The sequence below is a fragment of the Sturnira hondurensis genome, unplaced genomic scaffold (assembly GCF_014824575.4).
Source record: "Sturnira hondurensis isolate 20B ecotype Veracruz unplaced genomic scaffold, ASM1482457v3 Scaffold0024822, whole genome shotgun sequence".
Classification (NCBI taxonomy): domain Eukaryota; kingdom Metazoa; phylum Chordata; class Mammalia; order Chiroptera; family Phyllostomidae; genus Sturnira; species Sturnira hondurensis.
Genome location: NW_028097453.1, coordinates 5,190,413 through 5,206,544, shown reverse-complemented (window position 1 = coordinate 5,206,544; position 16,132 = coordinate 5,190,413). Strand labels below are relative to the sequence as shown.

The window sequence follows — 16,132 nt, the reverse complement described above, 5'->3', positions numbered from 1 at the left end:
ATAAAAACATAACAATAATAATGTTTCTATTTGGCTAGCCCCAAATGAAAATGGTTTGTTCTTGCTCATTTACTAAATTCGCTATGTGATTTTAAGAGAGTAATTAACCTCTACTCTCCCATTTTCTCATGTGTGAATTAAGAAAATATCCTGCCCTGTCTTCTTCGCTGAATTCAGAGAACTGAATGTGTTGGTAAATCTAACAGGACTTAGAAAATGGGAAGAAACAAAAAGAAAAACCGTGCCGCTCTCCCAGGTGTGACGACTTGCACAGCCAGGCCGATAAGCCTGTGGCGTCCCATCGCAAGCGAGCAGGGACCATGCCGCGCTAACAGGTACTTCGGTTTTGAAGGGCACACAGAAGGACGTGAGCTTGAAGCGTCTGTTATTCCCATAGAGACAAACGTTATCATCATGACCATCACTGATTGCTTACTCTGGCACCATTCTGAGGCTTTCTCCCCTGTCCTCAATGGCTTCGAGAAAGGCACCGTTACAGAGGAGAAAGCTGATGCCACGTGCCCAAGCCACAGAGCTGGCCAGTGGGAGAGCCAGGAACTGCACTCCTGGAGTGCAGGCCACCTGCCTCACAGCTGGGCTCCCCACTACCACGCCCTGCTGCCCCCAGCTCACCAGCCCGGGGACGGCTCAGGATCGTGGTGCAGAGAAAGGACCCCTGGAGGCCGCCTGGCCCACCCCCTGCCTTTAATCAGGTAAGACGCTATTACTCCATTAGAGGGGGGAGCCGAGATCTCAGCAAGTATCAAGTTTCTTGACAAAGTCACCCACAGCCAAGCGGCACAAGAAAGTCTGGCCCCTGGCATGGTGACCTGCCCATCCCATGAGGATGTACCTTTCACCTGCACTGTATCCTCATAGTTGCCCTGGACGGTGGCATCTGTGCTGGGGGTCGAACACTTGTAGTGGCCTTGGTCCGAGGCCTGGACGTTCTTTATGTGGAGCTCCACGGCATCGTTGGCGGTTCGCCTCAAAAGGATCTCGCCCCGCTGAAGGCGCTCCCGGTACAGCTGGGCTGGGAAGCCCACCTCCCAGGTGCTGGCCAGCTCCACATAGCTGCTCCCCGAAGACGAGAAGCTCCAGTCAAAGTTCTGCTCGCTGGGGCCGTCATAGTCGCTGACGTTGCAGGGGATGACCAGCTCGGTGCCCACCACCCGCACCAGGCTCCCGGCAGGGACTCTCACCACACGCCCTTGACAGAGAGCTGCAATGACAAGAGACAAAAGGCAGCTCTTGAATCAGGCCAAGTCTTCCCCAGGTAAATGCAGCAAACCCGTGGCTGCTCCTGTTTGCAGGCATGTGGCAGAAATGTGACATCTGAACAGCGGGGGGAGATGGTGTCCCGCCTGCGTCTGTGCGGAAGGAGGTCGTCTCTAGACTCGTGAGCCAGGAGGACACCCCTGAAATGAGTACCTCTCACTCAACAGTTTCCTAGGATGGACAGGGAGGAAGATACGTATTTAAAGTAGGCTAACCATAAACCCGAACAGCTTCTTCCCTCCCGTTACTATTTAACTTACCATTACCAGCCTATGGGATGTAGCAGTTTAGCTATTGTGGGGGAAAAAAGGACACAGCTAATCAAGTATTTACACTTCTGCCCACTCGGTGCCAGCCCTCGTCCCTGGAGACCACTATCCCCTGGGGCTCCCGGGACCTGATTTACATTGATGGATGCCAACTTTTAAATCCTACAGCAGCCTGCTGATAACATGATTTAACTCCGATTATCCCACATTGTCCACAAATTCTAAAATATGATGACTCTACCAAGTGTTAATTTTCTATTTTCTGGCTCATTTCCTTCTCCCAACTCTTCGCCCTGATCAAAATTCAGAACGAGGATAGGAAAACACAACGGGAGAGAGTGTGTGGTCCGGCTGGTCGCTGGGCTGGACGTTGTTAGGAACGCAGTCACTCACAGGGGACAAGACTGGGGACAAAGCCAAGAGTTCGCTGGCACTCCTGCGTGACCCTGAAGACGTCTTCATCGCAATGAAATCTGACACCATTCCCTAGCACATTTACCACCTGTGTTTGGCACTGCACCCCAGACCAAGTGAACTTGCACTTGTATGGTTCCTTCTTGATGGTCTATGAATAAGGTACACAGGGAACAGCTGGGCTCTGAAATCACGGAGACCCAAGTTCAAATCTGAGAGGCCTCTCAGCCTTGCCTTCCAACTATTAAATGGGGCCAGAAGGATTCAATGAGCTCATGAAATTAAATATGTAGCTGAGAGTCGGCCGCATAATAAGAACTTTCATTATTTATTTCCAATTTTGTATTTTTATCATTTATTATGGGTTGAATTATGTCCCTTTTCCTCCTGAAATGCCTATGTTGAAGTCCTAGCTCCCAGTACCTCAGAAGGGGATCTTATTTCAAAATAGGGTCACTGCAGACGGACGTCACTCGTTGTCGTGACGAGGTCCTCCTGGAGTAGAGTAGGCCCCTAATCTAATGGCTGGTGCCCTTAAAAGGGGGAAATTTGGACAAAGCCATGTATACAGAGAGACACGTGTAAAGACAAAGGTGGAGAGAAGGGAATACATTCACAAGCCAAGGACCACCAAAGACGGCCTGCCAGCCCCCGGCAGCCAGGGGACAGGCGTGGAGCAGATTCTCAGTCCCCGCCCTCAGGAGGAGCCGAGCCTGACAACACCTCGACCGCTGGTCTCCAGGACTGTGAGACAATACACTTTTGTGGTTCCAGCCACCCAGGTTGTGCGGCTTTGCTACAGCTGCCCCAGCAAATCTGATACAGAATTCTTACTTGTTTTTCAATGGTTCAATTTGTGTTTTCCAAGCTCCAGTTGCCACTGTTCAGTGGGCTGTAAAAGGAATTTATAATGGCTGTGATCAGCGCATGTGTGTGTTTTAATGAAATTAAACAGAACAGAAAATATTAGGGTCTATTACACCAAGTAAAAAATAACTCGTGTTTCATTAAGTTTTGTTAGGGAAACAAAGGTGTGTGTATCCCACAATATGAAGTCATCTTTTATCTTAATTTGCGTCAAGGTAAACAAAAAAAGTTGAGAAGTTCTTTTTTAAAGTCATCTCTCGTTTTTTTCTCCACCCCTTATCATTTACTTTGAGATGGAAAAAAGGGAACATTCACATCTGAGAAGGGACAACAGGGTTAGTGGGCCCTCTGAGCTGGGGGACTCCCTAAAAATAAAGTGACCAGTGCTGGCAACTCATGGGTCACATCGCTTCCCATGGAGAATAGTGTCACCAACCCCGGAGAAGGCTGGAGCACACTGCTCCCTTCCTCCTAAGGGTGTGCCCAGACGGCCATATCTGTGACCTCGCACCTGGAACTTCCTGCAAATGCTTCTCCGTGGCTGCTGCCCTACATGCCTTCCATGCCCCTCAGATGGGGCTGACCCTGCACCCCAGCCCCAGGAAGGACAACGGAGCTGAGACCAGGTGAATCAGCATTCTCCTACCTCCTCTTCACTGAAACTCCTCAGGGGGACACTGTCACTTCCTCTGGGAACAGGGTCCTGCAACGATGACCTGCGCTGAAGTGGCAGGTGGGGGGCCCTCCTGACAAGGTGGGGAGCCACCCACCATAGGAGAGACCCCGGCCAGCAACACCAGGACTAGCGAGGAGACAGCACGTGCCTAGTGACCTGACGAGGTTGTCTGCATCACTGGATGTAGCCACATCTTCTAAATCATTGCACCACCACCCCCAGATCCACACAGGCTTGCACACGTGCACACACACACACACGCACGCCTCTTCCTTTGGACATTTCCATTTCTTGTGGTTCCTTTCACTCTCACTTATGTTCCTTAACCTAATTTCTGTCACTGGCAACTCAGAGCGTTGACCTAATACATGCCTACGTGGCAGTGAAGCCATCACCACTGCAGTTCACCAAGGAGAGAGATCTCTTTTCCAATGCAGTGTTGGAAAGACCAGACCGTTCTGAATCTCCCTAAGAAACTTCTCAGAAGGAGCTGCCAGAGTGACGATCTTTAAGAGGCAGCAGAGCCTCGTGCCTAACTTCTTTGCTCCCGGGTTTCCCCACCTGAGAAATGGAGAGAACAGTGACCACGCTTCCCACGATGGACGGAGCTACAGAGCGCCCCTGACCGTGCCTAGAGCGTGGTGAGTTTAGGCAGCTGTGGGCTTTGCAGGCCGCCTCTAGAATAAACCTGACCACAGTCGCTGACTTCGTTTCCTTGACAAGGTTTGCACAGATATTTCCAAACGTACAAATCTTTTCAATATCTATCCCTTGTAAGACGTTGACCGGGGTTGCCCTGGCTGGTGTGGCTCGGTTGGTTGGGCATTGTCCCCCAAATCAGAAAGTCACAGGTTCAATTCCCTGTCAGGGCACATGCCTGAGTTGTAGATTCAGTCCCAGTTGGGGCACCTACAAGAAGCAGCAGATTGATGTCTATCTCACACACTGATGTTTTCCTCCTTCTCTTTCTCCCTCTCTCTAAAAATAAATAAATAAAACTTTAAAACAGAAAGAAAGTGGCCAGGGTTGACAATTGCCCCAGAGGGCCCCAGCTAGGGTCTCTACCGTTACTCCTCCGATGAGAGCTTCAGAAACTGATCCAGCTCCTTGCCTTTCCAATCCTGCTTCCACAGGGTCGCCAACACCACCTCTTCAGCACACGACTCAGGTTTGTTTTCTGGCCCAGAGCCTTTAATGGCTCCTCACCCCCCCACAGGACATGATCTGTCTTCCAGAGGCCCCCCTGTGACCACCCTGCTTCAAGCCACCACCCCCTTCACCCGATTGACAGCAACAACCTCCCAACTAACCTCCTGATTTATACTCTTGACCTCTGGTCTTAAAAATTGATCTTTTCATAGCTTAAGTTGTATGATTTCATTATTCTGCTCAACACTCTTCCATCCTTCCCCACCTCACTCAGCTAAAAGCTGAAAGTCCTCTGAGAGGCCATCAAGACCTCATTCACAAGACCTGACCTTCCTCAAGCCCCCCTCTCCTCTCCCACTGGCTCCACCCACCCTATGTCACCTGTGCTCTCTTCCTACAGTTTCTAGAACAAGCCGGGCCTGCTGCAACCTCAGGGCGTCTGCACATCTCCGCCTGGAGCGATTGCACTTACCCCGGCTCCTTCATGGGCTTCAGATCTTTCTTCCAATGTCACCTTCATAGCAAGGCCTTTCCTAACCCCCTTAAAGTCGCCCCCACCCCCCGTCCTCAGTCCTGCCCAGTTTCTTCTTCTCACTTATCCCTAACACACTTCATGTACATTTTGTATGTTTTACGACTATTTATTGTCTGTCTCCTCCCACTAGAGTGTAAGTTCCACATGAGCGGTGATTTGGGGGGGGCTGTTTTGTTCATGTACACACAACACACACACAGAGCCTGGTTCATGGTACTTGTTCAATAAATATTTGCTAGCTGAGCCACTGGATAAAAGACACAGCAGATCATGCGTGGCTGGCCCACGGGTAGCACTCCTGCTTCTTCTCCGAGCACCTCTTCACCTCATAATGCTTACACTCCAGGAAAAGAAATGATGACCCCAAAGACCCCAGGAGACACGGCGATGGCCAAAGTGGTGGGGAGACGGTCCAAGGCTTCAGAGTCCAAGGACGAGAAGGAGGGACAGATCTCATTCTGGAAGGCTGTGCTGGGGAGCCCCTTGCCCAGGCCCGTCTGCGGGGGTCACAGGGAGCCATGTGTGATGTGAACTGTGAAGAAGCCAGGACCCTTCGTTTTCTGTAAACGCCGTGCTCTCTCATGACCCGTGGCCTCTGCTTCTGTGCCTCCTGCGGCTGGAATGCCCTCCCAGCCACCTCTCAGCCTCGTGCAAGGAGCAGCCCCAGCACGGCTCCCTCTGCAAAGCCCGCCCATCCCCCCGGGTCACTTAGGCACTCCTGCCTCCAGGTTCCAGCCAGACCTGCGGCGTGCCTCCAACTGGCTGCGTTATAGTGCCGCTGGGAAGAGCAAAGCAGACAGGAACGGATGCCTGAAAGACCAGATTCTAATCTGAAAAGATACAAACCCAAGTTGTGCCTTGCATGCAGAACTGAGCTGTCCCCTCAGTCATGCAAATCAAGATTTTCAGTTTTGGTAAGAGAATTTCCTCTTACTACAGGCAATCTGGTATTTAGCACAGAGTTCCTTCAATAGTGTTAAATAACAGCTAATAATATTTTTAAATAAATATAAATGGTAAAAAATAAAGCATATGGCTCTTTTCAAATCGAAAACATATCTGCACAGCCACACGTTGCCAATTTTTTGTCAAAATCTCTTGTAACAGTTGATAACTGAGGGGGAAAAATAAAAATTTCCTCTGGTTTTCTAAGTTCCACCAGCATTTCAAATTAAGAGTCTTTACTGATATTGATTTAAAATTATGGTTTAATTTGTTTTCAAGTGTCCATATGAGGAACCATCATATGAAAAGCATTTTCTTCATCACCTTTAAAAGTAATCCTGGGGACACCACTGTGTTGTTCAATGACACAAAAATCCATACGATAAAATTCCCTTAGAATTAAGTACCATAAAAAATATCTGTTGATGGACCAAAGGACAAGAAATATATAAGCATCTCTTACCACTTAAACCAGAGTACCAGAGCCCCAGAGTGCCTTCAATACTCAAGGGTATTAAAAAATTTTTATTGATTTTTAGTGAGAAAGGAAAGCAGAGAGGAGAGAGGGAAATGTCGATTTGTTGCTCCACTTATTTATGCATTCATTGGTGGAGTCTTGTATGTGCCCTGATCAGGACTGAAACCACAGCCGTGACACTCTAACCAACTGAGCTCCCCGGCCAGGGCAATACGGCATTTTAATGCCTGACTGTGCAGCGGCATTAAGGCTTCGATGCCAGACCATCAGTGATCCCAGTCACTAAGCAGCCCGGCGCGTGTAACATCCTGATTAGACCGGACCCTCTCAGGTGAGTTTCAGAACCCTCCATTGCCCCCAAACTTTGGTTGAAAAAGTTTTTGTCTAAGTCTACAAAACCAAAAACAAAACAGCCAAAAGACAAAACAAAACAAAACCAAAAAACTGAATACACGTGTTACTGCTAATTTCATCTTTTCTCTATCCCAACTGCCAAGTCCTGTTTTCCCCAACATACATAACATTCACATGTCCTTTTATACCTTAGTAGCAAGGAAGTCCTGTAGTAAACATCATGGTCAACCGTGGAAACCACCACCGTTTAAATTTCCTTTAAATGCCCTTGCTGTCTCTACACCTTCCTCTGCCTTCTCCGCCGTTCTTGTGCTTTTGATTTTTTTTACCCTTATTTTAAGGTTTTTATTGCATGTACATGTATATTTTACTATAAATTACCTCAAATACTTTTTGGGGAGAAGGAGGGTAGGTAGGGTATAAATTTCAAAAGACCTAGAATTGAGATCGCCCCTTCTAGGGGACTCTCACTTTCCGCTGTGACAAAGCAACTGTGTCAGATCAAGTCCCACCCTGAGAACAGCCACAAGAGATGGACAGACGACAAGAGACAGGTCACTGAGCACACCACTGAGCAATCCAGGATCAAGGGGCCAAGATCCCAGAAAGACCTGGCAATGTCCACTGCCCCTTCTCTTGGGCCATTTGCCAACTTTAGGAGGTACAGGTCCGAGAATAGGTAAGAGCTCCTGGCCAGGAAGACAACAACTGAAGTTCAGGTCCATTAGAAAGTCATAATTTGAAGAGCCAAGATCCTAGGAGAAAAGTCGGCAGCAGAGTAGCAGTCAACATACCATGTTGCTTTTCTGGTCATGGAGACTGACATTACGAAGGCTGCTTGGGTGTGTTGGGGTGGGGGGCGGGGGGCACTGTGAGTGGCTGAGAAACTAAGCACAAGGTAAATACAAAGAGGCTGAAAGGTTAAGCAAAGTTTTTGACCATCTCACAGTACTGAGGAAACAGAGGAAGGTAGGTTATATACAGTAAAGTTCGCCAAGGAAGGTAGGCTATATACAGTAAACACTGCCTTTGGAGTAAGAGCAAAGTTCAAAAACAACTAGCTCTCATCAAAGCCAAAATCCAGTCTCAAAGCAACTCAATTCCTCATTGGATTATGGTCTCACCTCTCTTACTCTCCAAGCCTGCCAGGAAAACTAAAAAAGTAGATCTCGGGAAGAAGAAAATATCTTACAGAGCCTCCGTAATTTTTCAGTATTCAGTCATTACTTAGCAACATTCCAAATGACCGGACCAAGTGACTGAAAACCAGAGAAAAAAACAGACAACACAAACAGACCCACAGCGATCCAGACACTGGCGTTGTCACACACAGACTTCAACCGCAATTAGTTATTAAAGAAATAGACAACAAGATTTCACCTCTTACCTAAAACCTATTGAAATAATCAAATTGAAATTCTAAAACTAAAAAGATATAATATCTGAAATTGAGAGCTCAGTGAATGGATTTGATAGCAGATTAGGTGCATCAGAAAAGAAGTCAGTATAACTTATCCACACTGAAGCCCAGTGTGTAAAAAAGGATGAAAAATACAGAAAAGAACTTAAAAGACACGAGAGACAGTAAAAGAGCTCAAACATGCCTGACTGAGTCCCAAGAGGAGACAGACTGCGGTAGCATTAGGCAGAGTTCATTTTTGAAGACACAGTGGCTAAGGGGTTTCTTAAACCAACAATAGACAGCATACCCAGGATTGGAGGAGTACTATGCATCCCACGCAGCGTAAACACAGAGAAAACCACACCCAGGTAGCTCAGGGCAGAACCGCTACGGGCCGAGAAGGAAGCGGCAGAGCACCAACAGCGGACTTTCAACAGAAGACAGGCTCATGAGACAATGGAGTGGCATCTTTAAAGCAATGAAAGGAAAGAGCCGACCCAAAATTCTACACCAAAAGAATCCTTGGGGGAAAAAAGGTAAAATAAATATGCTTCCAACCAACGTTCAACAATGAAAAGAAATACTACAGACATAATGAAGATAAATATTAAGGGGGTTCTTCAACTAGAAAGAAATTGATAGCAGATGGAATCACGGAAAGGCAGACGAGAGCAAAAGAAAGGGTAACGATGGGGTAAGTCTGCTGAACACTGACACTCTGCTACCATACCAGTGATGCCTTCTGGAATTTAAAATCTATGCATGATGAAAATGTAGGACGTCAACAGCACAAAAAGCGAGGGAAAGAGGGGAGTAAACAGGGCTTAATTCTTTGCGCGTTTTGCATTATCCTGCAGTGATAAAAGGGCCACCAGTAGACACTAAAAACTCCATAATGTATGTTCTAATCTCTAGAATAACCACAAAAATGAAAGAATGAATAAGGAATAAACCAATGGAGGGCAGAGGGGAATAATTAAAAAAAAACTTGATTAATCAAAGACTCCACACTTTCAGCTCACATCATATAAGCATTGCTCAAGTATTTTACTTTGTCGTGTGTTCACTTGGATTCATCACTGAATATCTCTCCCCAGTTATGACTGAAATAATAACATACTGCATCTACCTTGTACGCCATGCACTGAGGTAAAAACTATTCCTAAATCATCTCAGTCAATCCACAGAACAGAACCATAAGGTGGACACTACCACCCCTATCACAGAACTGAGGAGACAGAGGACTGACCCTGAGGAAACTGATACTCAGAGAAGTCAAAGAACTTGCTGACGAGCCCTAACAGCTCCTGGGGGAGGGCCTCAAACCCCGGTTTATCTGGCTGTCTCCACCCAGCAGTCCCCACCTGGCAAGGCCGGCTGGGCTGGTTTGCCTCCAACTGTGCTGTTGATATTCCCACCTTCCACTGATTTTGTCTTTGTTCTGAGTAGGAGGGGGAAAGCTTGAAATTCCCTATAAAATACTTCAAATTCTCCCAGGGCAATGTCAACCAGATAGGCGGGAGAGTAAAAGACATGCTTTACTAAGAGAAGAAATACATATTCTCAAGATGAAGTTGACAGATGAGAGAAATGGAGAAATGGGATTGTTAAAAATATCTTCCAGGTTCTTCAACATTTTTTCTGACATACTATCTCTGTTATTTTAAGTGATACCAACTCTAACATCTCACACTTTCAAATTCAGACAAGATAAAAGGAACTTGCAAAATCCTGTAGGAAGGGCTTTGTGGAGCCCACTGCTCTGACTTTTCAGCAGCTCGGGGAATTAGTAATCACAGCAGCGTGGGCAATTAGTAATCAAGAGGGCACTGTTTCCAGATTAACAGTGGCCCACCTTTGGCCTCATCTTTTTCTGTCACGCAGAATGGATGGGCGTGGGCAGGAAAAGTCAGGCCTGTCTTTCAAGGTAATCTGTCCCTGCAGTATTTAGTACAACGGGCAAGATCAGCAACCATGAGGACTCATTCACTGAGAGAGACAAGCTAATAAAGACTAAACTAGCTCTGGCCAGTGTGGCTCAATGGTTTGAGCACTAGCCTGAGAACCAAAGGGTTGCGGGTTTGATTCTCAGTCTGGGCACATGCCAGGGTTGTGGGCCAGGTCCCCAGTGGGGGGCACACGATAGGCAACCACACATTGATGTTTCTCTCTTTCTAAACCCTCCCTTCCCCTCTGTCTAAAAATAAATAAATAAATAAAACATTTTTTAGAAAAAGGCTAAACTGAATTTCTCTACCCTCTCCCACCCCTCATGATACCTGAGGGAAACAGATTTTATTTCTTGGGTTATCATCAGCATCATTCTAAATCAAGACCTGCAGAGTACAGTAAAGGATTTTTGCAATTGTTTCTATTACTGCTCAAATTTTATCATCTCACTGAGCTGCCTAGAAGCAAACAGCCTGACTTTCCAATCAGAGTCATTTGGACGTATCGGCAGTTTCGAACCCAGCATACAAGTAGCGCTGAAATACCGAAACAAGACACACACTAAAAGATGGTGTTTTAGTTTGCTTTCCAAAAGGACACGCACCGAAGTCCCCCTTCCTGAGACCTTGCAAGGTGCCTTTAAGAGAGACTGGAGACCTGTGGATTGCCACAGGGAGTTCCCAGCCCACGCAGGAGCTGGAAGTGAACACAGAGGTCAAGTCCCCGGTCCACATGTGAGCTGGAAGTGAACACAGAGGCCGAACTTGTAAGCTTTTACGGAGCCTTTACTGGCCTATCTGAATCAACAAATGGAAAAACCTCTGTCTCTTCATGTCTGCGGCTGAGAGGCCCGGCAGGAAGGGCTTGCATGGCTCACACCTAGACAACCCCTGAGTGATGAGTATGCAGCAGTGTGCGCGCCGGGCAAGCCACAGCCAGCGGAGGGTGTGTAATGAAGTCACACATGGCAGTGCTTCAAAATCCCATCGGAACAAAATGGGTTCGACCTGAGCAGGCCTCATCCTCATTTTTTACAGAAAGGTTCGGCTAGGACCTCACTGATACACTAGACAAACAATGTCACCCGTTCAGCACAGAAAGGTAAATCGGCGTCTGGATCTCCTTTCAGGGGACTTAATGTGTGATGCGTTCAGGGTCAGAAGGTACACATAAAAATTGTAACAGGAGGCAGGATAGAAATAACCAAAGAGGTGCTAACAAGTGCCGGGGAGTTCAACAGTGAGGGTGTGTCCATTCAAAGAGCCTAGTGAAGTGGCTGAAGCATTGTCAACATTTGAGCTGGGCCTCCGAAAAATGGTGTCGGGGCAGGGGAGAGGCTGGACGGGGACACTGAGGAGGAAGGTGACTGGAGTTCAAAGGCCGAGCAGAAGCAAAGACCTTGGAGGGGGCTCTGGGGAGTGGTAGGGAGACTGCAAGCAGACACAGGGCAGCTCGGTCCGGAGTCCCCTACAAGGGGACAGAGGAACCATGTTGAGGGCAGTGCTGGGACCAGGAAGGCTACAGCCCCAACAGGCACGCTGCTAGGGGCAGCTGACACCCCCGTCAAAGGGCAGCTAAGAGCTGGTAGGGAACCAGTGGAGAAAGTCAGTCTGTGAGAGTCAGCCAAGGTGCAGGATCTATGAGGTGGTGGGAATGGCAGCCCCCAGAAGATATCTGACCCCTAGATGAATGTGCAGCCATGTGCCTGGAGGGACGTGGGTGGAAGGGAGATCTATCTAAAGGTGAAGGTGTGGAAGTCGAAGAGGTCGCGGAGGGACAGAGTCCAGAGAAGAGGGAGAGGGACAAAAACCACAGAGATCACCTATATTTAAGACACAGGCAGAAGAAAAAGACACTAGCAAAGAAAAAAGAAATACTAGCCACTCAGAAAGATCACCAGAGAAGTCTTCCATCCTAGCAGCGGAGGGGTACAAGCATTTGCAGGAGAAAGGGTTGCGCATGCGCCTCAGCTGGTTTACTTGGAGACACACCCTGGACTTGCTCCTGGTGAACTTCAAGCTCCGGAGGCAGGACCCAGGCCTGCACCTTGCACAATAGCTAGGGCAGACTCCCAGCGTATGTTTCATGAAGAGAAAGTGAACAGCGTCAATCCTGCAGAAAAGTCAAGGTGGATGGGTGCTGAGAAAAGACGGCTGACCCGGTGACTCAGAGAAGTGCCTTTTCAGTGGTGTGGCATGGTATTTGGCGAGAAAGAGCCAGGAGACCGGGAACCATCAAAGATGCAAGGAAGGGGGGCAGCACCGTGAAAAAGACCCCAAAGCAGGCAGGAGGAGAGGGAGGGCACCAGCGGGAGGTTTATCCTGGAGAGTCAGCTTCGCAGTTCCTGCGAAGCACTGGCGACACGCAGGTAAGAGTAACTGCTCACCAGAAGCTTGTGTTCCAGGAAGGAGAGTGTGGAAACAAACCCAGAGGGCTGACAAAGGCTCTCTAGATAAAATATGCTAATATGTAGTGACTGGGTGGGGGGGGGTTGGGCTGCTTTTAGCCAGTGTGGTCAGGGAAGACCACTCTGGCAAGGTCACGTTTGAATTCAGACCAGAACAGGAGGAGGCAAGGCTGACTCGGGGCAAGAAGGCTCCAGACAGAGAGAGCTTGGTAGGTTCAACGGACAGACAAATATCAGTGTGACTGGACTATATGATAAAGGAATGGTGGGGGGGGGCTTGGATTCTGGTGGACGGGGAAAGCTCATGCACTAGAGAATGACAGGGCTGCTTTACTTGTACCAGTTCACCCTGGCTGCTGTGTGAAAGATGACCCACGGCGGGGCCAATCAGGAAGCAAGGGCACCAGTACGGCGAACACCACAGTAGACCGAGTAAAAGATGATGAACACTATAGCCTTGGACTGTAGTGGCAGTGAGTCTCAGGAGTGGTTGGATTCAAAATATATCTCGATTATAAAATGAAAAGGCAGAATGCCATTTGAATGTGGAGAGCAGGGGAGAGAAGAATTCGGATGGTCGAGGCTCTGGCAGGAGCACCAGGGTGCATGGTGAAGCCATTCACCGCAGTGAGGAAGCGAATTTGTGTTGGGCAAAGCTGAAGTTTGCTTCTGACCACTTTGAGAGTGAGATGCCCATCAGACAGGAGAGAGGGGTGCGGTGGGGGAAGCAGCAGATGCCTGTGTCTGGAGCGCAGGGGGAGATCCAAGCAAAGACGTTCACTGAAAAGTCATTATCAGCACATGGATGGTATTAAAGCCACAGGTTGCATGGGGTCACATAAGCAGAGTAATGTACATAAACAGGGAAAAAGAGCCAAAGATAGAGGCTCACCTTTTCCAGAATTTAGGAGACAAGGATGGGTAAAAATACAGAAGTTTGAGACAAAAAGGCTTGAGGAAACTTAGCTTGGTGTTCCTCGTCTCAGTAAAGGAGCAGAGAGGGGTTCAGGTCCTGGAGACCCAAGGAAGGTGCAGAACAGGCATTACAGTGACTACAACAGGAAACGAGTGCCGTCTGGACACACAGGAGGCTCGGGTGCAGCACAGACACCCTAACTTTGTGGGAAATGCCTGTGAGCAGGTTTTGAGATTCTTTCCCCCAACAAGATGACCAGGCTTGAGCTCAGAGACTGTGGTTGGTGTGCAGTATTCACCTATGGTAGGAAGGCTGGCAAAGAAATATGGCAGGGGGTCCAAGGATGGTAACGGGCTCACTGCTGAACTGCCGACCACCAATGTCTGCCCCGGATAAGAGCCAGGGCAGTGGCCTGGTGGGCTGGAAAAAAGGAATGTTCAAGACCGGGGGCATTAACAGTCTGATGGTTGCCGGAGGGAGAGGGGCTGGGGGCTGGGAGAAAAGGAGAAGGGATGGAGAAGTGACCATTGGCAGTTAGAGAACAGTCACGGGGATGCAGGTTGCAGCCCAGGCAACACCGTCAATAGTACTGTGAGGACTACGTCGGGTGCCAGGTGGGCACTGGCCAGATTGGGGGGAACACATTGTAAAACACTTGCCTGTCTAACCACCATGCTGTACACCTGAAATTAATATAAAATAACATTGAGTAGAAACTGTAATTTAAAAATAACAATTATTTTTTAAGTAAAATAAAGGCAAGTAAAAAAAAAAGATCAGGGCATGACAGTGAGAATGGAGAGTAGCTTCAACAGACAGGAGGGAACTGGGAGGTGTAAAGGGAAGAGAGTGGTCACAGAGGGAAATAGCAGAGGTGGCAGTCCAAAAGGTGACAGACCCAGGGACGGCCAGGTCCAGGTGTGCTATTGTCCCAAGGCCCAAGATTACCACAGAAGGCAGCCCCAGGTCCTTGCTGGCCCCAGCTGGCTGCGCAAACGTGAGCACAGGGGCCGCGGGGACTTACAGACCAAGGTGGGGACCAGAGGGATGAACCTTGTTCTCATTGAACTTTCACATGACAGTCTCTGGCTCTAGTCTGCAGGCATTCATATCTGGAAATCTTTCAGCCTTCACACGGGGCCAAGAGGAGTTAAGTATTGATGTCTCCCAGGTCAAACAAGAATTTGGGACAGGAGACTTTGCACCCCCCACCCCGCCCCAAAGTGACAGGCTCTTTATGGTCAGTGTGACTTTCCTCAGCTTTTGCTACTGAGACAGCCGTCACCTCTGGCACTATAGGCAGGAAAGGAAGCCAGGAGATCTGATGCCACCAGCAACTGAGGCACCCAGTGCAAGTCACTTAAAGAGTGGATCACCTGCTAACTGGACTTCCAAGCAGTGAAAATCTAGATCCTATAACCATGACATCACCTTCAGCTCACTGGCCTTTGAGGGCCCCTGGGAGGCCGAGCCATGCAAAATCTTTAACTCTACATTAGGAAAGTGTGGGGTTTCATATGTGCCCACTTCAATATGTTGGAACTACATTTCCCAGAATCCTCTTCCCTGTGCAGCTCTGGGTTACAGCTGGACAACACTGAAGTGCATCTGAGATTTGGGAAGTGGAAAGAAAGCAGCATCTGCCACGCTCTGGGGGCTGTCACAGTGAAAGGTGGCGAGACAGATGCACAGGTGTTAGTGGGCACTAGTTGGTCCTCGCTCTTTCTCCCAACTGCTGCCCTCACTGACCAGCATGCCCCGAGACCACCAGATGCTGGGCTGGCGAAGTGGTAGCTGTGAAGAGAGACATCGCCCTCCCACCCACTCCTGCGCCCGCCCTCTTCCCTTTGCAGCAGTCCCACTCCGCCTCGGTCGGTCCCAGATTCCTCCGCCAGCTCTAGCTGGGCCTCAGGAGGGCTGGCTGACCGGTGGCTCTTCCAGAATCCTCTGTCCCTCCTGTTCAGGCCTTCGCTTCTGCAGCTCCTCCTACAACGGCGTGAAGTCCAACTCCTCTGATAAACGCCCACTCCATGATATTCATCGTGGCTCTGCTTCCCTGATGGAGCCCGAACTGACACTGTAAGCCGGGTATTAAACAGACAGCCTTGCCCTTCAAGGCTCAGTAATTGACAAAACCACCTTACATTTATAGCACTTACATTTATTAGCAAGCTTTACAGTTCGCAAATCCTGTCCACGTGAATAATCCCTCAACCCCGGAGGGTTTACATAGGGAAACTGAGGTTCCCAGACGTCAGGGGACCCACGAACAACAAAAAGATGCAAAACACGTCGAGATATCCTGTGCTGGTAAGTAACCCACATAACTCAATAAACAAGAAATGATTTAAACAGCTCTGTGTAGGGACCAGAGAGAAAAGGCCAAGGCAAGAGCTACCCACAAGGATGAGTTTAAAGCGTTCTACAACATTAACAGCTGCAAGAGGCCCAAGCACTGCCCAGCATTCCTCGCTACTCAGCCATTTTCTGTC

The 16,132-nt window shown here is 48.6% G+C and overlaps 1 protein-coding gene across 1 annotated transcript in view; it reads right to left on the bottom strand.

Annotated features, from left to right (window-relative positions):
* PTGFRN (prostaglandin F2 receptor inhibitor) overlaps positions 1-16,132 on the bottom strand; it is a 75,214-nt gene that overhangs the window by 43,781 nt on the left and 15,301 nt on the right. Inside the window, exon 2 of the mRNA XM_037038789.1 lies at positions 854-1,222. Coding sequence (XP_036894684.1) covers positions 854-1,222 — 369 coding nt within the window. The remainder of the gene's footprint in view (positions 1-853; positions 1,223-16,132) is intronic.